Source organism: Gouania willdenowi, chromosome 7, assembly GCF_900634775.1.
Source record: "Gouania willdenowi chromosome 7, fGouWil2.1, whole genome shotgun sequence".
NCBI lineage: Eukaryota > Metazoa > Chordata > Actinopteri > Blenniiformes > Gobiesocidae > Gouania > Gouania willdenowi.
Window position 1 is genome coordinate 22,735,456 of NC_041050.1, and position 27,328 is coordinate 22,762,783.

General features: G+C 39.4%; 1 protein-coding gene across 1 annotated transcript in view; it reads left to right on the forward strand.

The window, feature by feature from the left end:
- The window catches only part of LOC114466762 (piezo-type mechanosensitive ion channel component 2), a 216,453-nt gene that overhangs the window by 147,538 nt on the left and 41,587 nt on the right, over window positions 1-27,328 (forward strand). Inside the window, 3 exon segments of the mRNA XM_028452478.1 lie at window positions 21,025-21,157; window positions 21,358-21,505; window positions 21,595-21,809. Coding sequence (XP_028308279.1) covers window positions 21,025-21,157; window positions 21,358-21,505; window positions 21,595-21,809 — 496 coding nt within the window.

Consider the following 27,328-nt stretch of genomic DNA (forward strand, 5'->3'; position numbering starts at 1 on the left):
GGTCGAGTGGCAGGTGTGTCATGAGAGAAGCTGCAGTAATCAGGTGACCTTCATTATGTAGCAACATGTAAACACTTAGATCTGACTCAGAGCGTAGCACCCCATGGACGGGTGTCGTGACACAGACTGTAACCGGACTAAATGGTGGTCCGTTATTCACTCAACACACACATACTGTACCTGCACGCATGTCACGTAGATGGTGATCAATAGTGAAGCCCACCTGATCGATGTGTGTGTGTGTGTGTGAGAGAGAGAGAGAGAGAGAGAGAGAGAGAGAGAGAGAGAGAGAGAGAGAGACTCTCTACCTAAAATTAAAATAAACATTTTGAAATGACCAAATTACTCCAAAATAACAGATACACACACTCGGGGTATTTGGAACTCGTCGACCGAGTTTCAGGTCGAACTTGCACCGCGTCTGGGAGATATTTGCTCCACACACACACACATCCACACACACACATCCCCACAGACGTCCCTTGAATTATAGTATAGACTAGTACAGTGCCCGTCGGAAGTATGCATTCATGTGGGAGCATAAGTGGTATAATTGCGTATTTTTGTATCTTTCTTTTGTGTTTTTGTGCATTTTTTGTATAATAATAGTTTTTTGTTGCCATTGCAGTGTAATTGTGTTTTTGTGCATTTTTTGTATAATAATAGTTTTTTGTTGCCATTGCAGTGTAATTCTGGAATCTTTTTGTGTATTTTTGTATCTTTTTTAGTGTAGTTTTGTGCGTTTCTGTTGTTATTTTGTGTATTTTTGTATAAATATTTAGTTTTGTGTATTTTGAGTCATTTTCCTTTGTTTGTTGTTGTTTGGTGTATTTTTCTGTAATGTATGTATTTTGAAGTCATTTTGTGTGTTTTTGGAGCCTTTTTGTATATTTGTTTAGTTTTTAGTTTTATTTTACTCATTTAGTATATTTTTATTATAAATACTGTGTGTGTGTGTGTGCAAACCATCTCCTCTGTGTGTTATCTATCACACATACGAGCGCTTCTTGCACATAAACCATTGCAGGTTGTTGAGAGAGACACGGTTACCACGGTAGCCAGTTCAGTCAACTATTCATCAGCATGCATGTCTATGCTGTACAACCCCTCGACTAACAGAGAAAGTTTGTCACATCAGTTTGTGTAGAGCCCTGATAATAATAAATATGCTGATAGGGATATAATATTAACAGTGAAAGTAGTTATAGTAATAAAAGTAATGTTGTAATGATATTAATGGTAATAATTGCAATAACAAAATAATAATGTACTAAAAACAATATTAATAATATACAATATTAAATAATTATAAGGTAATATAATGATTATATAGCAATGCTAATAATACAATGAGAACATCAGTAACTATGATAAATGGTAAATGGACTAGATTTTATATAGAGCTTTATCACCACACTGAAGCAGTCTCAAAGCGCTTTACATATCAGCTCATTCACCCAATCACTCTCACATTCACACACCAGTGGGACAGGACTGCCATGCAAGGCGCTAGTCGACCACTAGGAGCAACTTAGGGTTCAGTGTCTTGCCCAAGGACACTTCGACACAGTCAGGTACTGGGATCGAACCCCCAACCTACCGATCAGAAGACGACCCACTACCACCTGAACCACGGTCGCCCTGATAAAAAATATATATTAATAATGAAAAAGAATATGATGGTAATTATAAGAATAGCAATAACTTCAATACAATAGTAAAATTATACATATATATAACAATAACAAAATAATATAATGAAAATCCAGTAACTATAATACAATAAAAACAATAACAACATAAAATAATATGGTAATAGCAATAACAATAACACAATGAGAATACCAGTAACTATAAGATAAAAGAATAATACAAAAAAAGAATATAGGAATAGCAATAACAATAATATAATACTGTGTGTGTGTGTGTGTGTGTGTGTGTGTGTGTGTGTGTGTGTGTGTGTGTGTGTGTGTGTGTGTGTGTGTGTGTGTGTGTGTAAAAAAGAGAGACCCGAAAGTATCACAAAAAATAAACGTTTTGCAACACCAAAGTCGCAAATCTCTCTCAACGGCTCTGTGTGAGTTCACCATGTACATCCCGATGTAGCGCATTCCAACTTTTAAAGAAATGCGATGAGGAGGCATTCCGGATGGGCAGAGTGTGTTTAAAAACTCAGTTGGGTACATATGATGACCCTCAGAATCTGCTGTGTCATCGCTGTTCTTTTCCTGGAAAGATCTTGGTCATGCACTCATTTACTGTGTCGACTTCAGCGTTAGTTGGGCATAATATCACATGTTCACATAGGAAGTGTTTTATTTTATTTATTTTATTTATTCAGTTTATTTCCGACATGGTTACATTAACTTTTTTTTTTTTTTTTACATTTTTTGTACATGCCGAAAAGTAAATGTTGGCCAGCATGTCTTCATACACCCAATTTACAATATCTTTTAGTTTGCACTGCAAGTGCTCTCCTCTAAGCACAAACATGAGCATGGTGGCAAATACTTCACGTAGTGCTGGGCCAAAGGTCACATTTGCTGCTTCCTCCATAACAGAATCCACTTCCTGGTCATTGTCAACAATGCCATGTGCATTGCAGGCAGCCAGATGTCACATACATACTGTTGTGTGAGTCTTCCACCACGATGCAGCAAATTAAAGTGATGATCAGTGTTGCGCACTTGAAGGTGGAATTGGTAAAAGTTTGTTGGGGTGACACCTATCAGTTCAGTGTGGTATCCTTGAGAGCCCTGTGGCAGAAGAAGCACATATGATAGCGGATCATATGCTGGATGAATGGCATCAATTTTCTGAAGTTCTGAAGTTGAATTCTCTGAGGTGAAGAGTGACAGCCAGCTTTCCAAATTGCTCAGTAGGAGTGGTTCCTGAGCAATGACTGCAACATCGCTGTCCAGTGACGGAAGATTCACAGTGCCACGATGAAGGTCACGACGGCGAGAGTGAGCTGTTAGGACAATTCTCAGATCATCAGCAGTGTCATTTTGGTACATGTGCTCAATTGCTGACTTGAACTGTTGTACATATGGGTTGCACCTGTGAATGGCCTCTTGTGCTCTAAGCAAGAATTCATTCAGAGTACTGTTTGAGGCATGAGTACGCCGTAATTCCACTTCATGGGAAGGATCATGAAAGTAGATCTGAGCAAAGTTGGGCATTTGACCCTGTTCAGGAAGGGGGCCGGCAATCAAATGAAAAACTTTTCCTTGTATTCGTATGCCTGGGTTGAAACCAGGAATAGCGATCTCTTTTATGCCAATGCTTGCCATTGCCAATGCATTGTTGTATTGTTTAGCTTGTTTAACAAAGTTTTGATTCATGAAAAGGTCCTTGATAGCATTTGGAGGCTGTGGTGGGATTGAGCCAGGTTTAGGATTAGTGGGATTGTATGTGAGGTCTATTTTTCTAGACATGCAACAGAATCCTTTCCGCTCCTCTTTCCATACATAGGCATTGCAGTGCACGCATGTAGGACACTCAAACAGTGAGGTGATACTGAGTGTGTGTGTGAAATCACCATAAATCTCCTCTTTAAAAAAGTCTATGTCATCACACCGAGCAAGGTTGCAATGGTTTTTGCATGCCTGTTCTACGTGTGCACGACGCATTTCTTGATGGCACAGGGCATCTCTTGCTTGTCGGCCCTCCTGCTGCTGAACTGTTTCTGCTGCACGGAGTGTTACCTCGCGCGTAGCGTTGCTCGCCAAGCGATTATTCCATTCTTCACTCGTCTCCGCTACACGCCGCGTTACCTTGCGCGCAACGTTGCTCGCCAAGCGATTATTCCATTCTTCACTCGTCTCTGCTGCACGGCGTGTTGCCCCGCGCGTAGCGTTGCTAGCCAGGCGGGCATTTTGGACTTCAGGTGACTCAGCATCACAGGCCTGGCGCATTGCCTCACGTTTCCGCTCTTTTTCTGCACGTCGATTTTTTGGCACGATACAACCAAAAGTGATTTGTAGAATAGTAATAGTAGTGCGTGCGGCTCAGACGCTCCTCCCACCTTGCAAGTCCCTTTTGGTTTAACCCCCGTTTAGTTTAAAATAACATTTTTGAAACGTAATCACCAAAAAAGTCAACAATAATAGATGCACACCCTTGGATTATGAGTAGTGTGAGGGTTGAGAGAACTGTTAGCTAGCTTCCCCTCACCTCCTACTGAGTGAGCGAGTGTGAGAGTGTGTTAGAGACTGAATGTTAAATGCATAAAGCTTACCATTGCTCCAGGCGCAGGAGTTTCCGGGGTTAAATCTTGGTTTAACTCCTTGGTTTCTACTTAAAATTCTGTTAAAAAGTGAAAAAGTATAAGTAAAAAAGTTTATAAGTTCAAAAGTATTTATCAACAGTTTTTTTTAACTACTGTTATCAATCCAGAACCAGGTCAAAGATAGAAAATATCAATGTTTATTAACCACACATATTACTGAAAAAAACGTAGTTTTATGGAAATGCCACAAAGCTTGTTGACGGATTCTTGCGAGACTACCTCAGGCACCATGCGATTAGCTTTAGCATAGCTTTCTTAACTATAAACATAACATACATAAACACATACTGTGGATGTTATGAGTGCTAATAATAGGCCTATTGTTAACTTGTTATGCTTTGCTGTTAATAAAAAGTTTTTATGTTGTTTAAAATTATATATGTATTAATATAATTACTTCAGCCACTGCTTGTTACAGAAAAACTTAACATTGACACTAAAACATTGTGCAAATATATCTTGAGTCACTGTCAATCTTTACTTCATACAAAACTACAGTACGCCAGTTAAGTCACTAAGTCAATCATTCATGCTGGCGGGGGGCCTTGGGGTTGGGGGTTGGGGTCGGTGGGGGGATGCGCTGGGTGCTCGGCTGCTTGGGGCTTCCTCGGATGTGTGTATGGGGGCGGTGGCTGCCTCTCGGCCCTGGATCTTGGGGGCATCTGGGGGGTTGCCTGGGGCTCCCTGGCCTCCGCTCTTTCTGCTGGCCTGGCTGCATCTGCGGGCCCAGGGCAGTTCCTGGGCTTGCAGTAGCGGTTTTTTTTTTTTTTTTGCACATATAAAAGTTTAAAAAAAAAAAAAAAAAGTCAACTATTCATCAGCATGCATGGCTATACTGTACAACCCCTCGACTAACAGAGAAAGTTGGTCACACCAGTGCCACCACTGGATAAGTTTGTGTAGAGCCCTGATAATAATAAAGATAATGATACGGATATAATATTATTAGTGAAAATAGTAATAGTAATAAAAGTAATGTTATAATGATAATAATAGTAATAATTGCAATAACAAACTAATGTAATGTGCTAAAAACTATTAATAATAAACTAAATTAAATAATACAGTAGTAGTACGATTAGATGGCGATAATAGTGAAAGTAGAAATAATAGTAATGGCTATAATAATAATAATAATAATAGTAATAACAGCAATAACAAAATAACCTAACCCTAAAATACTGTAATGAATACCAGTAAATAATAAGGTAATATGATAATTTAGCAATGCTAATACAATGGCAATAAATATGATGATAATATAGCAATGCTAATAATACAATGATAATAAATATGAAGATAATATAGCAATGCTAATAATACAATGATAAGAATATGGCTCTAGCATTAATAGTGAAAGTAGTAATAGTAATAAAAGTGAAGTTATAATGATATTAATAGTAATAATTGCAATAACAAAATAACGTAATATGCTAAAAACTATTAATAAACTAAATTAAAATAAACCTAAAAAAAAAAAAACCTAACACTGTAATGAATACCAGTAACTATAAGATAAAACAATAATAATAAAGACTAATATTTATTCACATCATTCATTGCTACGTCGATGCGTCGACTACGTGTATAACCTCGAGCACCATGTGATAAACTTTAGCTTAGCTTTTTTTAACTGCCGACATTAGAAATATGTGCACGTTTAAACGGACTTTGCGGGTTTTTCCGGGATGCCCTGAGAGCTATAAAGGGCTTGACTACTCCATGTATAACCTCGCGCACCATGTGTTAAGCTTTAGCTTAGCTTTCTTAACTGCCGATGCTGATATTAGAACTATGTGCATGTTTAAACGGACTTTGCAGGTTTTTCCGGGGATTCGCCAGCGTGCTACGGATAAACATGCATGTTTACTTACCAAAATAGTACGTCCCACAAAACTGATTAACGTGGATGCCGATGCAGATAGCCGATAGATGAATAGCAGTTGATTCACAGTTCTCTGTTTCGCCTTCAAAATGGATACCGGATGTTGTCTCTCAACAGATGTGATCTATTCAGCGAGCTCCCGCGTTTGAGACGCTAACGATAGCAAGGCACAGGAGAAAGTGGAGGAGGAGTGGCCGCACACGTGACTCTTGCTCCCATGAGGAGCTGTGTAGTGAAATAGATATAGATGGTGCGCTAGCGCCCCCTCACACCCTGAGGTCAAAAGTTGAATAGGTTTCATTTCGGGGCTGTCCAGAAGTGAACTAAAATTAAAATAAACATTTTGAAATGACCAAATTACTGCAAAATAACACTCCAAAATAACAGATACACACACTCGGGGTATTTGGAACCCGTCGAGCGAGTTTCAGGTCAAACTGGCACCGCGTCAGGGAGATATTTGCTCCACACACACTCACACACATCCACACACACATCCCTTGAATTATAGTATAGATAGACTAGTACAGTGCCCGTCGGAAGTATGCATTCATATAGTTGGCGCTTAAGGAGAGTTGTCAATTACGGGCATAATAATAACATACTCTGTAGCATTATTAAGGGGTATATTTGCAGGTGCAAAGTAAAATAGCATGTGCAATTTCCCTGGTTTAATTTCATGAGACGGTGCGTTGTTTTTTTTTTTTTTTACTAACTTTTATATTTTTTGTTTTAATTATTGTTTGTTGTTGCCATTTTAGTTATTCTGAGGGGTATTCCATAAAGTGGGTTATGTTCAAACTCTGAGTATGTTCAGGCTGAAATGAGGGAAACTCTGAGTATCTCATTCCTAAACGTGAGGTATGTTCTTCTCTGAGTATGTTACCATGGCAACATTGTCCGTTAACTAAACCTGGTCGCTGGCAGGTTTTATCAAAGAAACCCTGGGTTTCTACCTGGCTCCGCCCACCTGAACACCATTTCTGAACACTTTAATGAACCTTAATACTCTTCTCTGAAACACATTAGTCACATCACACACCACAGACGTGTTCACATCATTAATGTTGTGTTGCTTTACGTTTTTTTTGTTTGTTTGTTTTCTTTATAACATTGTGGATACAGATCATTAAGTTAAAGACACTGAGAGGTTGATCTGCATTAAAACATCTACTGACGTCTGTAGTAAAGTTCACTGAATACAAACCTGTGGATAATATAAAGGAGATGATAATTTAAATTAATACATTTTTAAGGCTCGATTATTGTTTTATATTGTTATACAGTGTCACGGGAAATTTGCGGTTGACCTCATTTGGAGACATAATTTATTGCTCTGGTTGAATGATGGAGTCCAGTTGAAGCATTGATGATTTCATAAAAAATGATTTATTATAAAATTAAATAAAAAAAGAAGTTTCCATCCTGAAAGAATGAAAGGCAAAAGGCTCGTGGCAGAGCAAAAAGGCAAGACTCACACTAACTAACAGTTTCACAGCTTGAGCTTTTATACAGATAACAGAAAAAGTTCCACCCTGAGGTGAGTAGAAGGAGGGGGTCAGATGCCCAACAGTGGAAACGTTTGAGGATGATGAAGACGTGTATATTATGAGGAAGGTTGGACGCCACTCTTGTCTATTCTTGATAGTGTATGCGTGTATATCTGTATGTGCGTTTGAGTTTGGCCTTCAGCAGAGACTCTGTGTTGCACTGTGGATACAATATGATCTGTACTGTTTAATCTAACATGACTCAGCTGTTCAAAAGTGCAAAGAGTAATGCAGTCATCATGTATTAAAACACGACAAATTGTACACATGAACACACATTTGACGATATGATGATGAATATAATAATTGCCATAACATTCCCCACTTTTGGTCGCCATCAACGACCAAATCAAGAAACGAAATTATTATGTTCTGGTAGAATAAACTTGGATCCACCTTTGCTGTCTGTCAGGGTTAACCATTAGCATCGTTATTGTCATACATTGGATATATTCTTCTTTTGTGAGGCACAGACATATCAGGAAAAATGTGGAAATAAACCTTAAAAAAAACTTCATCATTATTATCAAGGGCATGAATCATCAAAAATCATCCTCTATTACCATCTAGATAAGCAAAAATCATAATTTACATCAAGGACATCACTCGTCTTCATTGACTGAGTTCAGTGGTAACTGGGGTCACCAATAGCTAGAAGAATAGTGGAACCATGGTTAGAATCACCGCACTTGATTGGCGGCATCATGAGTGAAGAACCTTGAGTGTTTTCCACAATCGCAGCAGCAGGGCTTGTGACTGTATTCTTGCAGCTAGGTGTGAGGTTGTCCACCCTCCACCTAGCTATAAGCCTTTGGTGTGGCTTATAAACAAAGCAAAGGAAGAACAAAATCCCACGTCGGCGGGCTCCTCAGGGCTTGGTCTAGGCTCTTGTTCTGTAGCGTTTTTTCAACAGTGTGTGTCTCGTGAAAAATAAAATCAGCTTCTGTGATCCCACAAGGCAAAGGAACGCTTCTTTGTGCACCGCACCTAAGAAGCCAGCTTAGACGGTGTAGTTGTTATTACGCCGCCTCACTCAGTGGCCTTGTCGGTTCCCCCTTCGTTGTTCGGTCAGCCTCCATCTCAGCATCAACTGGTGTCGACAATCATCTGCTTGGATCCATGTCGCCCGCTCCGCGACCTTCACTGCCGTGTGGGTCATCAGCTGAATTTGGAAAGTGTCGGTCCACCTTCGATCGGTCATTTCCGGTCGGCGTTGTAGATGATCGGTTGTTGTTTGAGGAAGGGTAGTCTCCACACACCTGGCAACCTCTCTTGGGATCGGTTGGTACCTGAACAGAAGAAAAGAGGGGGGGGGGGGGAAGACAAAAAAAAACAAAAACAAAACAAAAAAAAAAGTTTAAAGAGAAGGGGTGTTAGGGTTAGTTAACTAACTAAATGAATAGTTAGTATGGCTCTGCCACTCAGTTATAGCTTCCAGGAAGGCAGAGACAGGTCAGAGGTCAGGATCTGACAGCTTTTCAGATCCTATAAGGTGCTGCTGCACAATCACACAATGGTTAGGAGTGGGTTAGTGAGCTTTTAGCCATGCCAAGCTCAAAGTTATCTGTAGCCCATTCACACGTGAGTGGGAAAATATGAGGCTGAAAGAAAAGCAGGAAGTATTAATTCGATTCTCCTTTCGTAGCGTAGCTGGAGTTGCAGTGATTCTCAAACTGTGGTACGTCTACTACTGGTGGTACGCTGATACCTGTTGAGAAGCAACAATTTGAGAACCACATGCAAGTCGGACGGAGAAGTGTGGAGTGTGAGTACATGTCTTCTCAAGATGAATGCATACAATTGGGAGACATGGAGATGTGAGAAACATGGAGATGTGAGAAAGCTAAATAAGTTTAACCAATTAAATAAATAATGTTATTTATTTATTGAAATTGTTTGTTTTATTTTTCTTTGCTATCTTTTTTTTATGAAGGAGAAATCTTATTCTATTCTTTATTTATTCTGAATAATGTTAACACTCGACACCTAATAACATAACCTAATTATTTTATAGAGCTGAATTTGTCAGTTCATTTATTTCATTATTTTCCCCCATAATTGTTATTTGAGATGTAATTTACTTAATTTTTAAGCTAAATTGATGGCAAAAGTGTCTCCTATTCTGTGTCTGAACCAGAGTTAAGCAAGATTATTGGCCCTTTAAGGTTAGACAGAATTAAAGTTAAGTTGAGTCAAACAATCATATTGTCTTTTGCTCTCTGTGTTTATCCCATTCGCAGGAGTGATGAGCCATGGCACAGTTTTGAGAGCTTCCTTAAATGCTCGGAAGTTACTTAACTCTAAACTTTCTCATTCATATCAATCAATTATCAAGAATTTCAGGAGGACCCTCTTTAAATCTCAGGCGACCCAGATTGGGCCACCAACTCGATGTTGAGAAGGCTTGATCTTATTCTTAAAAATGTCTAAACCCAGTGAAGGTGTTTTATGGTCTTGCACGCTAAGTGCTGGTGGGGGAAGAAAAGGGTTGGAGGGTTTTGAGGTATATCATTTTCCTATGATAAAATATAAATCAAAAATCAGAGGGACGTTGGCCCTCTCCCTTCCTTTTGTACATAAGAATACATTTGGATTCTTAAAACCATTTGATAAATTTCATTGGAAAATCACTTATCTGATCATTTTGGATCTGTCTCCTTTTTCCTCTCTCTTGTGTCCGCCTGCTTTTGTGCCCTCCAGCCTCCTCGACCTCCTCCTCCTCAGCCATAAAGGTCAAAGCCAGGGTCAACTGTACGCTCCTTTTGGAAATTTGAAGATCTGTCGCCACTTTTGCAGTTAGATTGGAAGTCTCTGTAGTCTCTGGAATAGATATTATGTTAGAACATCCACAATATGTCATATTGTCACGTGTCTATTTCAATCTATTTCCCCTTTGCTTCCCAGTTATAGTTATGGTAAATACTTCCTTTTAATTCTCATCCTTCATCAAAGAAACAGTGACCAGGCATGACGGCTGTAGGAGGCAGGATCGGAGTCGAAAAGGCAGTGGCATTTTCTGTTCGGAAACACTCAGAAACAGAAAGAGAGGAAAACATTAAGACTCAAATGAATCATTTAAAATATCCGTTTTCTTTTGTTGGATTTGATTCATCTCCTTTGAATGTACAGCCAGCGTCCTGTATATTGGAAAAAACAACACAATAACAACAACGAAGATGAAGACATAGACAAGTGCACACAACAACGAGTATACACACAACAACAAAAACATCGACACTGAACATGAACAGTAAGGTCAGTCAAGGTCGAAGCAAGTCATTCCACTGAAAGTGGTATTATATATTAAAAACATTGTTTGGTGTTTTTAAACACCCAGAAAAATAACCTTTAAAACCTGGTAAACCATTTAGAAGGCCAAAAATCACAATTAAATTAACAAGCAGCAGTGAAATATGAACACCCCACTACATAATTGGCAAAAACAGGGAGAAGATCTAGTGCATCAAAACCCAGGAGGAAAGGAAGGTGAAACAGAGGAACATGTGTAGTCAAACAGGACAACTCTCAGTGCTGGTTTTATTAGATCTTCATGCAGCTTTTGACACTATAGATCACTATATTCTACTAGAGAGATTAGAGGAATTACTTGGAATCACAGGGACTGCCCTAAACCTGTTTAAGTCCTACCTATCTGATAGGTACCAGTTTGTACACGTGAATAATAAGTCTTCTGTGAACACTAAAGTAAGCTACGGGGTTCCTCAGGGCTCTGTGCTAGGTCCAATCCTCTTCTGCATCTATATGCTCCCCCTTGGTAATGTTATGAGAAAATACTCTGTTAACTTTCACTGCTATGCTGATGATACCCAACTGTATGTATCAATGAAGCCAGGTGAGACAAATCAGCTATCTAAACTTGAGGCCTGTCTAAAGGACATTAGGGCCTGGATGGACCAAAATTTTCTTCTTCTTAACTCAGACAAGACTGAGGTCATTGTACTGGGCCCACAACACCTTAGAGAAACCTATGCTAGCCTAACTGCCCTAGATGGCATTACTCTGGCACGAAGCACAACTGTTAGAAACCTTGGGGTTCTATTTGATCAGGATTTGTCCTTCAACTCTCACATAAAACAAACTTCAAGAACTGCCTTCTTTCATCTCTGTAACATTGCTAAAATCAGATCTATCCTGTCTCAGAGCGACGGCGAAAAGCTAGTCCATGCTTTTGTTACCTCTCGACTGGATTATTGTAATTCTCTTTTAGCAGGCTGCCTGAGCAAGTCGCTTAAGACACTTCAGCTGGTTCAAAATGCTGTAGCACGTGTACTGACTAAAACTAGGAGAAGAGATCACATTACTCCTGTATTAGCCTCTCTGCATTGGCTTCCCATAAAATATAGAATAGAATTCAAGATTCTTCTTCTCACTATTAAAACCCTAAATGGACAGGCACCAGTCTATCTCAAGGAGCTTGTAGTGCCATACAATCCCCCCAGAACACTACGCTCTCAAAATGCTGGCCTACTCATTGTTCCATTTGTCTTTAGAAGTAGTATAGGAGGAAGAGCTTTCAGTTATCAGGCCCCACTTCTCTGGAACCATCTACCAACCACGGTTCGGGGGGCAGACACCCTCTCTACCTTTAAGGTTGGGCTCAAAACATTCCTCTTTGGTAAAGCTTTTAGTTAGGAACCAGCTCATAGCTCATAGTTAAGATGCAATAGGCATAGACTGCCGGTGGGGGGGTCTGGCATGCTCGGTTGGAGAGAGGTTGGAGAGGGCGTTAAGAGAGAGGTCATTTAGGTTAGAGAGGGACCGGAGAGGGTCCCATTCCTCTCTCGAACACTCCCTCTATGTCTGCTTCTTCCCTTGTGTGTTTGCTCCTGTACTCCTTCTGGATTTTGTCTTGCAGGTCCGTGGGATCCTCAGTGTGGAGTTACAGAGTCTCAACAACTCTGTCTCCACCCTCTCCTCTGCACACACCCAACACAGCATAACGTGGATGGCTGTTCATCATAGGAATGGGATCCACACAAGGTTCCTGCTGCTTAACAGAAGGTTTTCCTTGCCGCCATGATGAATTCATGTTGGGTGTGGGATACATATGTATGTGTATATACGTATATATGCATATGTGTGTATCCATAAAATGAAGAGTCCGTCCTTAAGACTGCTCTACTGTAAAGTGTCTTGAGATACCATTGGTTATGATTTGGCGCTATACAAATAAAAGATTGATTGATTGATGGATTGTGGTGGACTTCTTATGGCTTGGTATCCTCGTGGCTTTTGAAACAGTGTCTTTTTTGGTGAAGATGTTCCAGCAGACGTGTGATCAGTCTGCAGTTGCTGCCCATCACTCAGGCAGTAATCGTGGCGTTTAACCCGCAACTCATTGGTGGGGGAGTGTCCAACCAACTCCGACGCCCACAGGTTCTCAGTCTTTGATGATAGGGCAGGATGTGTTAATCCCAGCATTGGCCCATTCCATAGACGATGAAGAGTTGATTTGGGATTGAGCGGGTTATTTCGCTGCAGCACTGCTTTGCTGAATGGGAGAGTTGAGTCCTTTGATAGTCGATTTCCTTCTGAAGCTTGGTCCCTTGAATGATGTTGACATTTCATTAGCATAAGGGTTGAAGGCGATTTCATTCATTAAGAGCTTTCATTGAAGATGTCGTTTCTTCAGGGACAACCGCAAAGCCAACAGAAACTAACAAAAAAATAATAAAAAATTATAATGATGATAACAGTAATATTAAAATAAAATAAAATGAAATACTGTAATCATCTGTGTGTGTGTGTTTGAGTGTGTGTTGCTCATAGTCAGTTTAGAGTGGACCCCAGATATATCAAACATGAAATCAAATGAAATTTAAAATACAAATAAAAATAGTCTGTGTTGCAATGGCTTAGCACTATTCTGTGGGCAGAGGGAAAGCTGAGAAACCACAACGTTGTGTCACTAACGCTCTTAGTTTTGGGAATCTATGTATTAATAGCAGACCGTATTACAAGTATGTAGTGTCTTAATCATGTGACCTTTCACTGAACTGGCCAATGAGGGGCGCTACGCCTGGATAGAGTCAATGTGTGTTTATGTGTAAATCATCTCTGTGTGTGTGTGTGTCTCTCTCTCTCTCTGTGTGTGTGTGTGTGTGTGTGTGTGTGTGGCTCTCTCTCTCTGTGTGTGTGTGGGTGTGGCTCTCTCTCTCTCTGTGTGTGTGTGTGTGCCTCTCACGCGCGCACGGGGACAACACACGTCCATACGTTCAGCTGAGAAAGAAGCCAAAACGCACAGAAAACACAGCAGCCGACTCTCGTCCAAAATGAAAGCATCAAAGCCAAACAACCAAAGGGAGAAATCTGATTCCATTCACACGTTTAAACAAAATAAAAACTCACTGAAAGTTTGCCGGTTTCATGATCTGAGTTCACATCATACCAAGATTGTATATGCGTATGCATATATCATTTGTTTATTGGATTCTTCATCATATTTAAGAACTAATTTATTCAATAATATCCCACTGATATCTTCATCTGACTGTTTGATCCCCATTGTTAGTGTTTTACTCCCTGTAGTCTTCACTACAGTTTATTGGTTTAGGTTAGGTTTGGGGTTTTAATCTATTTTGATATCGGTACAGAGGTGAACTCAGTACATGGCACCGGGGTGTTTTGGAAACTTTGGTTGCCTGTCTATCCTATGGTCAGGACCTCACAGGCTGTCCGTGGAGGTGCCTGAACAAAACCAAAGTAAATAATGACTGGCCGTCCTAGATGCCTGAACAAAAATATCCGGAGCCCGAAGAAAAATATAGGGATCTTATAATATTAAAAAGCAAAGAACTTCAACCATTTGAGCCTTTCCCATGGCAGTCTTTTCACTGCGTCAAAACACAGAACATCTGAAGGAGGAGAGAACCTCCAGAATGATGAAAATCAATACAGTGCTCGACTGGTTGTCTGTCTATCAACGTAGAGCGAATATATATATGTAAATTTATATATATATAAAAAGGCAGCTTTACTATAATAGTTCGAATTGGTGTTTGAGGATCAACCGATGGTTCGTGGTCCAGTCTCTGTCCGAGGGGCAGACCACCACAGGGCAGACTCGGAGTCCCATGCCATAAAAAACTGGCTTTGGGGTTTAAGTGCGCCCACTCTCCGGTACCGGTCCACGGCAGAAGCCCCCCAGAGTAGAAGATGGATCCTGTTCCTGATCGCCAATTTGTCACAGTAAATTTGCGGTTGACCTCATTTGGAGACATGATTTATTGCTCTGGTTGAATGATGGAGTCCAGTCGAAGCATTGATGATTTTATAAAAAAGATTTATAATAAAATTAAATAAAAAAGGAGTAAAAAAGAAGCTTCCATCCTGTGAAATGAAAGGCAATTATACAGATAACAGAAAAAGTTCCACCCTGAAGTGAGTAGAAGGAGGGGGTCAGATGCCCAACAGTGGAAAAGTTTGAGGATGATGAAGACGTGTATATTATGAGGAAGGTTGGGCGCCTCTCTTGTCTATCCTTGATAGTGTGTGCGTGTATATCTGCATTTGCGTTTGAGTTTGGCCTTCAGCAGAGATTCTGTGTTGCACTGTGGATACACTTTTTGTGTATCCACAGAAAGTGGATACACTTTCTGTATCCACTTCTGCAACACTTTTGATACAGCCGTTCAAAAGTGCAAAGAGTAATGCAGTCATCATGTATTAAAACATGACAAATTGTACACATGAACACACATTTGACAATATGATGATGAATATAATAATTGCCATAACAACAGTTAAATCTGTAACCCATGTCTCTTTGAAGGTATAATAGCACAGTGAATTGTGACGCTGCTCTTGAAAGTGACGGGTCACGAGTTCGCGCCCCGCATCAGTGTTTTTTTATGACATTTTTTAGGACGTCAAGATGACTGTGGCGACAATATTACATTACAAATCAATATAAATGATGCAATATCAAGCAGCATTTACTGTCTTTATATCCAGTATAACAGGACGACTCTCTATGCAGACATCCTATGCTGCTGACACGTCTCCTCAGACACATTTTATTCATATTATTCACCGCTCGTCACGTCACTGAAGCAATAAAGTGATGAAGCGACCAAAAAGTGTGACTAATAACGGGTGATTTAAGTCACTATAATCACTGAAGACTGAACACACCTTTAGAACAGGCTCATATTCCTCAAACACCGACTTATTTCAACCATTACGGTGAATAAATCACTATTTTCCGTGTGGTTGTCATGGCAGCTCAAGTCATTTTTGATCCATTGATGATGGCTTTTTATCGCGCGCGTGCACGTGCAAGTAACCCAAGGTTTACATACTCAGGGTTGATTAACCCACTTCATATCAGCTGTAATGGAATCAGATACACAGAGTTTCCCATTGTTGGGTATGTTGACCCAGAGTTTATGGATAGACTCAGAGTTTGTTAACCCTCCTTTATGGAATACCCTTCTGGAGTCATTTTGTGGGATATGAGCATGATAAATGTGTTTGTTGTTTTTTTTTTTTTTACTCACTTTTATATTTTTTTGGTTGGTGTACTTTTCTGTATTGTATGTTTTTTGGAGTCATTGTGTATTTTTGTATCTTTCTGTTGTGTTTTTGTGCATTATTTGTACAATTATTGTTTTTGTTGCCATTGTAGTGATTCTGGAATCATTTTTTGTATTTTTTGTATAAATATTGTTTAGTTTTTGTTTTATTTTACTCATTTAGTATATTTTTATTATAAATACTGTGTGTGTGTGTGTGTGTGTGTGTGTGTGTGTGTGTGTGTGTGTGAGTCTACATCCATCTACTCCGTGCACGCGCATCAGCCGTGTGTGTCTACATCCATCTACTCCGTGCACGCGCATCAGCCGTGTGTCTATATCCATCTACTCCGTGCACGCGCATCAGCCGTGTGTCTATATCCATCTGCTCCATGCACACGCATCAGCCGTGTGTGTCTACATCCATCTACTCCATGCACGCGCATCAGCCGTGTGTCTATATCCATCTGCTCCATGCACACGCATCAGCCGTGTGTGTGTGTCTACATCCATCTACTCCGTGCACGCGCATCAGCCGTGTGTGTCTACATCCATCTACTCCATGCACGCGCATCACCCGTGTGTCTATATCCATCTACTCCGTGCACGTGCATCAGCCGTGTGTCTATATCCATCTGCTCCATGCACACGCATCAGCCGTGTGTGTGTGTTTACATTGTAGCTGCTATCATCTTTGTTAGCACATAGAATTATACATAAATTAACACTCACCGTTGCGCAGAACAAACAATAATCATAGTGGACCCATCCGCTCACAAAAACGGTACATTCCTCGGTCTGAAGAATCAGAATGTTTGTGATGTAATCGAATGAACCCGGAACCGGAAGTAGCACGCTCAATACCGCGCTCTTACCGAGAGAGCCGTAATTATAAAATTAACGTTTTGACCGTTTTGCTACACCAAATTACTCCGGTATAAAACTATCTTCCTCTCTCTCACACGTGTCTTTGCAGTCCGTGTCTGCTTGGCTGTGTGCGCAGCGATTGGCTCGTGACTCTTGCTCGCGTGAGGAGGTGAAATAGATATAGATGGTGCGCTAGCGCCCCCTCACACCCTGAGGTCAAAAGTTGAATAGGTTTCATTTCGGGGCCGTCCAGAAGTGAAATAAAATTAAAATAAACATTTTGAAATGACCAAATTACTCCAAAATAACAGATACACAAACTCGGGGTATTTGGAACCCGTCGAGCGAGTTTCAGGTTGAACTGGCACCGCGTCGGGGAGACATTTGCTCCACGCACACACACACACACACACTCACACACATCCACACATACATCCACACAGACCTCCCTTGAATTATAGTATAGATAAATTATAGTATATATATTATTTTTTTGTGATTAAAGTAATTCTTACAGTCCAGAGCTAATTGTTTTATGAAACAATATCAAAACGTTTAAGACCTGGTTTTACGTTAGACATTTTGTGTTAATGTTTTATGTATGTTATTTTTTATTTTTATTTCAATTTTAAGGGTTTACTAGGATGGTGTCTCATGTCCTCATAATTTATGCACAATTGCATAAACATTACACTAGAAATAATTAATCATATGCAGAATCACATGGCTTGATAATCACTATATATTGTCTTTAAGTAAAAGCACAGATCTAGTAAAAGTAGACTTCAAGGAATATAGTTATTGCTACATATATCATAAATCTAATATTAACAACATCAGTAAAATATACAAAAATGTACATTTTGTTACAGTTGTTAATGGGCATACTGTTATTAACCTATTAAGTATACAATGCCAGATACAAATACATTTACATTTGAACCACTAAAACTTACCATGGCGAGCACTAACAGTAAATGTTACAAAAATCCTTCTACAATTTTGTTCCAAAGAAGTATCAAACCAGTATTGGATAATAATTTGCTAACTAAAAACACAAATAAAAAAAAAACATGTGTACCACTACTGTCTCGTCTAATAATAGAAGAAGAGTAGCTTGTTCTTCTTTGGTTGTTGATGGCAGTTGGCACCCAAAATATTGCTTTACTGCCACCTTCAGGAGAAAAGCTGCCGTGCAGGAGCCCATATATGGAGGGTTAGCTTCCGGAGCTGAGTGTGGAGGAGCTGGGCATGGAGGTTCTGCAGCTGGACCCCTCTCCTTTATTTACTGGTTATTAGTTCCTATCTTCTACCGCTCCGCTGATCAAACAGAAACAGAATAATTCAGACAACCCGCCATTAAAAAACTACAATTAAAATAAAGTTAAAGACGATTCTCATGTGATTGTGTTATAATCGTCAAGGTTTGTCGTGTGTTATTCCAATATACGTAAACCAGACAAAGCCAAACAATTCAGTGCTCCATCCAAACCTCATTTCAGAACTACTATTTCTATTCAAACACAGCATAACTCTTTACTCTGAATAACTCAATTCGAAACAACCAACTCCGAACCAAAAAAAAACATCATGCAACCGTAATCACTTGTTTGTGAACAGTAACCTCTTCTTATCTTTTACATTACGCATAGTGGTAGTTGTTTCATATTACACACGCACACACACACACACACTTTCCCTGTGGGAAACTGCATAGCAAAAACTGCGGTCAGCGGACCAAAACCGGGTCCACCTTAAAAACATTTTTATTCATGAATAAATCATTACATATTCTACGTACAAGTCCATCGTAAAAAGCTCATTCTTCTTACAACGTCCCTTGAATTCCGGGCTCATAGTGCTTTAATTCTAGTCTTTCTACAATGGCTCTTATATATTATTATTTATTTATTTATTTATTTACTTTTTCAACTCCATCAAAGTCCCATAAATGGTATAGGCTCATTTTCTTTAACTCCTAACCAACAAATGCTCTTCCATAAAACAGGGTTTATAATCAAACACCCTTAAAGAGGCAAACATTGTTTTTTTCATTAAACTATCTTTATTTTTAACTGTTTAAACCTACAAACATGACATAACACAAGTCACGACAGACGAATCAACATATAGATTACACACAAGAAGCTTCACAAATAAACAAAGAAAAAACAAACTCCATTTACCAGCAATTGCATTATTCTTCCTCATTTGTTACAACAGAAAACTAAAAAATAGCCCTTTAAATCCTCCCAATATTGGCTTATTAATTACAGACCATGTCGACCTAATTTTTTTATTGATCTCTTTAATCACATATTTCATTTCTTCCATTATAGTCCCAGATTAAATATAGGCAGTCATTATAAAGTGACGTTCCTGCTTCTCTGACTTACAGGAAACTAGTGCATGGATGTCCCGCCTCAACATCATGATGCCTAATCCCAACATTTATATTATCTCTTCATTTCTGAGATATAAACTTCACTACCGGTTAGGTACTGCATCTTTTCCAAAAAATAACTATCCATTTCACCAGTGATCACGTCTATGTCTCATAGTACTCTTTCTCTATAAGTACTTTAACAATGTAACATTAAATTTAGACGAAGACACTTCCACTACACACATCCACACATCCACACACACCCCTCACCCTTGCAGATTCTTTCATCAGTGCAGTCATCTCCCGACAAACAGGCAAACCTCCAAGCACCCATCGTTCTAAATGCATGAGGAAATACTCACCCTTCTTTAGAAGATGGGCTGAAAGCCGGAGACTCCGCAAGGTCACAGGGACGACCACATCAGAAGAATGCTCACGCCAAAAATGTACTGCACAAAGATAGAGTCTGGAATATAATTTTGTTCCCACATTATCATAAACAGTCTCAAATTCTTATAGAAAACATCATGATATTATTACTTAAATCAGGGCCTTTGTTCATGCATATAATATCAGTCATGTATTTTTGGCTAGAGTCAATTTTTTATTCAGAGAGAGTATAAACCTTTAATAAGTGTAATAAAGAGGAACATATTACACCTCACCGTTAATCGTCAAAGGAGCAGCATTGGTCCCAGAGTGGCATAACACCAACTTTACGCCGTCACCATCCGTACTAGGAGTAAAATAGCCCTTAAGCATAGTCTGGGACTTGCACGCTGAAACTGAGTGCTCCTCTTATCAGCTAACCGGCGCTGAACGAACGCGGAAGTAAACACCGGTAGACGGGCACCAAGCAAGAGGTCAAAGGGAGCGCAGCAAAGAGGGGTCACTTTTATGGCGCGGCCAATGAGTGCTCTGACCCATAAAGTGACAGCGCCTGCATACCATATTACCACATAAGATTAGTGAGCGTAACGCTCTTTTTCAGTGTCTTTGTGAAAATAAAATTTTACTATATTAGTTAAAGTTTAAACTTTACTATTAGTCTCTGGTTCATATATATTGCAGCTCTTTATTGAAGAGTAGACAATAATTCACACCCTGAAGGAATTAAGAGATCTAAGACACTACAACTCAATTTATGTGTCACCTCGGCAAATGTTAATATATTATTATTATTATCATCATCATCATTATCATTATTATTATTATCATTCTTAAAACCCCTTGTCCCCCTACATGACTAATATGTCAAGAGACGGATTAGGATCAATCAACAATACTGCTTCATACCCAAAAATCTTTCTGCAGAAAAGTGGTTTTGGGGTTTAGTTACTCTTTAACCTCCACAGGTAAGGTATATTCTTAATTCTCGTTGAGAATCACATGTTAAGATACTGCAGTCTTTTGTGAATTTGATTTATCCTTGTTTCTTTCTCCAGTTTGACAAGGTGTTGACAGATTAAATCCCACTTTGATGCAGAATGTCCATTTTTTGTATGCTGCAGAGCTGAAATCCAAAAGGGAGCACAGCAAGAAAAAGAGACATCGGAGGCAGAAGGCTCCTCTGACCAGGAAGCAGAGGATCCGACAGCAGGTCAGGGAGAGGATGCTGCAGGCCAAAGCTGCTGTCATAGAAGTGTACGTTGTTATTATCTTTTATCCTCTCCAAACAATTTTTTTCACATTCAGGCACTGTTGCAAAGTTTAAAGCTAGAAAAAAACTACTTTTTGTCATTATAATGATCTTAAAGATTTTAAACACGTTTAAATCAGCAAACTTATTTTGTATCTCTGCTTCTCTCTATTGATTCATAGCTATGTGACTTCTACTTTTACAGTGCCCTTCACATCTACTTACCCATAAGGCAGTTTTTTTATGACATCATCCATCCCGAGTACAGTCCAGTTTGTGACGTCTACGCTCTCATGTTCATCGTTGATGCAGTAAACTTCATTATCACCATCTATGGATACTGGGCCTTTGGGGTAAACCAACACCTGCTATCAACTTTTTGACACTTACACTTGTGTATGAACAAAGTGACACAATTATGCTAATTTTGGGCTCTCTATAGAAATACTCAGCAGTTGCGGACATTACTGAGTCTCTGTCAGAGGACCAGGTTCCAGAGGCCTTTCTGGTCATGCTACTAATGCAGTTTGGTACCATGATTGTGGACCGAGCTCTCTACCTAAAGAAATCACTCCTGGGGAAGTGTGTTTTCCAGGTGGGGCTGGTTTTCGGTATACACTTCTGGATGTTCTTCATTCTCCCCGGGGTTACTGAGAGGTCAGTGTACGAGTTTCATTGATTGAGTATAAAAATCTGTTTATTTAAATTAACCCTGGGAGGATAGCAACAAAGAAGTATTTTTAAAAAAAACTTTAAAAAAAACACACACACAACAAAAATGCTTTAATCCCACGTTCAGCATGAACATTAGCCTACTCTGATAATATTTAAAGAGTTACTAAACTCATGAACCCAACTAAAATCCAACTCTCAACCTTTTAGTCAAAGGAATTCAATTTGGCTTACTTTGTTGTGAATGTAACAGTGACTGTCCTCTATGGGTTGAAACCCGGCTATTACAATAAGCCTTTTCACACTCTGGAACTGTGAATGCGCGACCTGGGGGGGGTCATAGGTCAAGAGGGATATAAACGTCAACAAGCTCGTTCACTCTGTTGATATTTCCAACCTAACAGCGTTTGTAATGTTATTCTAGAGATCTTTGGTGTTTTTAATAAGTGTTTATATTATTAATATTACACATATTCGAACTCGAGGGGGGACCAAGGTTTTCCATTGATGCCACTTTCAGCCCCATCCGAGCACTTTTAAACACCAATGGGAGGAGCTCAGCAACAGCATGGAAGCGAGGGCAGTCCCCTCGCTTCACACAGGTTACCCCTGGTGAAAGAAATTACCCACTACCTGGGTCTCCAGTGGGTGGAATTCAAACTCAACCCAGGAATGATGCACATGTCGGAGCACTTTTGTAAAACCAATGAGAGAAACAGTATCAAAGCGACAGACCTGGCTTACTTCCACACTACTTCTCCCAAGCTTTTAACTTGTGATTTTTTGGTTGTTTTTTCTGTATTTAACTTTATTATTGTTAGTTTCTTTTTTTGACTTGTGTAGTTGTTTTAACAACTGTAAAGTGTCTTTGAGTTTTTGAAAAGTGCTTGTAAATAAAATGTATTATTATTATTGATGGGACAAGCAAAATTTTCGTGTGTGAAAAGGAAAGTATGAGTTCCCACTTTGAAAATACACCATTCATTAACCAGGTCCATCATTATTTTTATTAAGCTATTATTTTAATTAAATTCACAAATTTGAAGGAAGTGCACAAGATGGGCACTAAACAGGCTGATAAGTGAAACCACACTGATCAGCTGATTGGTCACTGTTTAAAAGACCAGGAAAAACCTGAATTTTCATCTCGTGTGCAGCATTAGCTTTAGCAGCTAACTCTAACGCAAAAAATCTTTCAAGGAATCAACGGTACAATGTTACCAAGGCAAGTTTATCCCTTTTGAGAGATTTTATTTGTTGCAAACAGTGTGGGTATTTAAATTTGTGGGGGTGAGGGGGGGCTCCAAAGAAAATCTTGCCTAGGGCGCTACGATGGGTAGCTTTTGACCATTGAACTCATGCTCGAGAACTGAATGAGAGCTAGATTTCTGAGAATGTCAAAAGGTGTATTGAACTTTGCTATTGGCTGAGAACAAAATTCTGAGCCGTTTTGGGACAATCTTGTGTTGCAAACTAGCACTGTTAGCCCCTGTAAATTTGTCTTCAGTTCCACAGTGGGGTATTATGAGGGCTTAAATTATGTTTGTAGATTAAGGTTTAGTATAATAATATATGTTGGTGAAATTGTGATAATTTGATAGGGAGCCTTTTTAGATCAAAATCCCATTTAAGGAGAAAGTTGATACCCCTAAATATTTAAATATGACACTGGGAATATGAAACCAGAAAGGTGCTTTAGAAAAGGCTCTTAATCAGTTGATTTTAATATTACCATTGAGAAAATGTAAGTCTATAACTTTAAGTCTGCCTTCTTCATATCCTTTGACCTTTCTTTGATATAATGGAGTTTTTCTTTTCCATATGAAATTGATCATGGCTTTTTTGTAGTTTTTATTATGTTTTGGGTACAGCTAAGGTGTAAGATGGATAAATGAACTGGGAGATATGCACAGCCAACAAAGAGAGATCTCTCTGAGCCCACACATTTAATTAAGATATACATTTATCAAATTATGCCAAACATTAAGATTTTCTAGTATGTTTTTATCCTAAGTAATGTGAATGACAAGAAACGTTACAGTAGATCTAACAGGGATGTTATGCACTGTTGTTCGAGTGGAATTGTGATTTTTTTATTTTTTAGTTTGAGGCCTAATGCTTTAGTTTCGAGAATTCATATATTATTTTAAGAATTTTTATAAAAAAAAAAAAAAGTATGGCTGTGTCATCAGCCAGTTGGCTGATGGTTAACTGTTTTCCTAAAACCGTCACAGCTCCAAAATCTGATTTTTTTTACATGAATGGAAAGCGTTACTACAGCAGAAATGCAGAGCAAGGGTGAGATGGGGCAGGCTTGTTTTATACCTTTGTTAATCAAAATTCTTTGAGAAACACCTTGGGGAAGTAAAACTGTACTATCAGCATCTTTATAAAGTAATTTAACAATATTTATGAAGTTTTGATCTAAACCAAATAGTCCAAGAGTTTGAAACATAGATCGATGATTTGCTTCATGCTTTGAAGAAGTCTAAAAATGAAATATAGCCATCATCTTCAATTAGGTAATTATAGTCGAATACACTGAATCCTAACCATACTGTAAATATGAATTTATGAATCCTGATTATGTTTCTGAGATAATTTGTGAAATATCATTATTTAATCTATTTGCAAAACAGTATGTGACTTAAGATTTTATAGTCATTATCAAGTAGGGTTATGGGTCTAAAATTGTCAATTAGTTTGGGGTCTTTCCTGAGTTTGGGTATGAGGGTAATGGTTGGAATTCTGATGGTTTCGGAAACATTAAAGCTGCAGTAGAATAGTGAGACTTGTATGGAATCAACCACACTCCCCCTTCCCTTTCCTGTTTCAAATTCACAAGCATCCTCATTAATGCACAGAACTGTGAAAAATGTAGGGACTTTCTGGTGTTATTGAAGAGTTTTCTGACATGAATGCATGTATTAATCTGTAGTTACTGTGAGCCCCTCCCCTGCCACAAAGTTCCCAGCTGTAGGTCAGAGCAGACCCCATCACTCCGCATCTAGACTGCAAATTAATTGTTCATGTTCTCTCCACCTTGGATATGTTTCTCTGAGTCTGTTATCACTTTCCCTGTGATGGACACCCATGACTGAGTCTCACGAACGTCTGCTTTGAGTTTGCACGGACCGCCGTGGGGCACGTCTGCCTGAGTATATTTGGGACTTTAGACTGTTGCTTCACCATGTTGGTGTACTTTTTTACACTTGCTTTGCCTTGTAACCATTGTGCCTAATCCCGTGATGGAGACTTTCCTGCTGGAAGGTCTGCCATTGCAATTTTACTACAGTGAACGCACATCGACTTTAGTCGGGCAGCCAATAGTAATGCCCCAAAACCGCGCATGGAGCAATCTGTTCATAAAAATATCTCTCATTGGCTGAAATGTAGTGTCACGCTCCTGGATTTCTACAGCTCAAATACAGAGCCAAGAGCAGGTGCAGAGGTCTCTCAGAACACTTTGAATTACAATATGCTCAAAGGTTAATGAATTGTAATGAATTTTTGCCAAAATGATGCCATAAAAACGTACATACTGCAGCTTTGAAGACCAAGGACCTAATGAACAAAAGGTACAGTACGTACACCCAAAAACATGCGTAAGTCAAATTTCTGATGTTCAGAAACTGGAGTGAGCGTGGAAATGTGCGGTCTTTCACGTCAAGTCCTGAGGTGGCATACATACGTTTCTACATAGTCGATGCTTTAATCTCTAAGGATTTATTAGGCACAAAATAATACAATACATTCACACATGAACCTCTGAGCTGCTGTTGACATGTATTATTTACACATTTTTTGTGAGTTACAGTTTTTTTTTTATCTGTCTAATCCAAGTCAATCATTCACTACCTGTCAGAGCTCTGTGAGTTGAGATCTGAGGTGGTGCCAGCCGTCCTCTGAGTAACATACACGTCTGAACACTTTGTTAACACTTTCAGCCCAGTCATCTCCTCACACACGCTTTACTTTACTTGCTTTACTTTTTTTTTTTTGTGTAGTTTTTTTTATAACATTGTGGCTACAGATCATTAAATTCACTGAAAGGTTGATCTGCATTAAAACATCTACTGACGTCTGTAGTAAAGTTCACTGAATACAAACCTGTGGATAATATAAAGGAGGAGATGAAAATTTAAATGAATCCACATTTAAGGCTCGATTGTTGTTTTATATTGTTAGACAGTTAAATCTGTAGATCATGTATCTTGGAAGGTATGATGGCGCAGTGAATTGTGACGCTGCGCTTGGAAATAAAGGGTCGCGGGTTCCCTTCCCGCTTCAGTGTTTTTTAGGACATTGAGATGATTCTAGCGACAATATTACATTAAAAATCAATATAATTGATTCGATATCAAGCGGCAGTCACTGTCTTTATATCCAGTGTAACAGGAGGGCTCTCTATGCAGCCATCCTATGGTGCTGCCACGTCTCGTCAGACACATTTTATTCTTATTATTCACCGCTCGTCACTCACTGAAGAGATAAAGTGATGAACCGACCAAAAAGTGTGCCACTATAGTCACTGAAGACTGAATACACCTTTAGAACAGGCTCATATTCCTCAAACACCGGCTTATTTCACCCATCAGGGTTAATAAATCACTCTCTTCTGTTTGGTTGTCATGGCAGCTGGAGTCATCTTCGATCCATTGATGATGGTTTTTTATCACGCGCGTGCATGTAAGTAACCCAAGGTTTACATACTCAGGGTTGATTGACCCACTTCATACCAGCTGTAATGGAATCAGATACCCAGAGTTTCCCATCGCTGGGTATGTTGACCCAGAGTTTATGGATAAACTCAGAGTTTGTTAACCCTCCTTTATGGAATACCCCTCTGATCATTTCAAATATGTAAATGTGGGCTTGAACAGGGAGGCGACATATGTGCGGTCACATCCACACTGATTCAGATGTTCAAAGGATAGCTGTGTGGGACTTCCAGTCGCGTGTGGGTGAAGATGACTGTGTGTGAGCTCGGATCCAGACTGGCCTTCCACTTATCCCCTTAAATCAGGAGATTTTGTGTTTAAGTGTCTCTCAGCACATTCCAATGTCAGGGGGAGACGAAAAGAGCCGCAACATGACGTTGAGGAGCAAGAGGAGAGACACTGATATTGAGGATATGGCTAGCACCGACAAGGCTATGCTAACATAAATGGCCTCGTTAGCATTTATGCGGGACACCATAAACGAGACCATGACCAAACCAATGTCAGAACTGGAAAACAAGATTTCTAAACAGCTATCGGAGTTCCAGTTTAAGTTTCAACAGGATGTTAAAAACCAGCTCGGTGAGATGAGAACAGACATTAACCGGGGGATGGAGGAGGCCGTGGAGAAAATAGAGACAGTGTCACGGCGACTGGAAGAAGCCGAAGGGCGCATTAAAGAGGTGGAATCACTTGGCACGGGGGTCGACGAGGCTCTAAATGAGCTGCACCTGACTCAGCTCGAATTGAAATCAAAGATAACATTCAAGGAAGAACATTCCC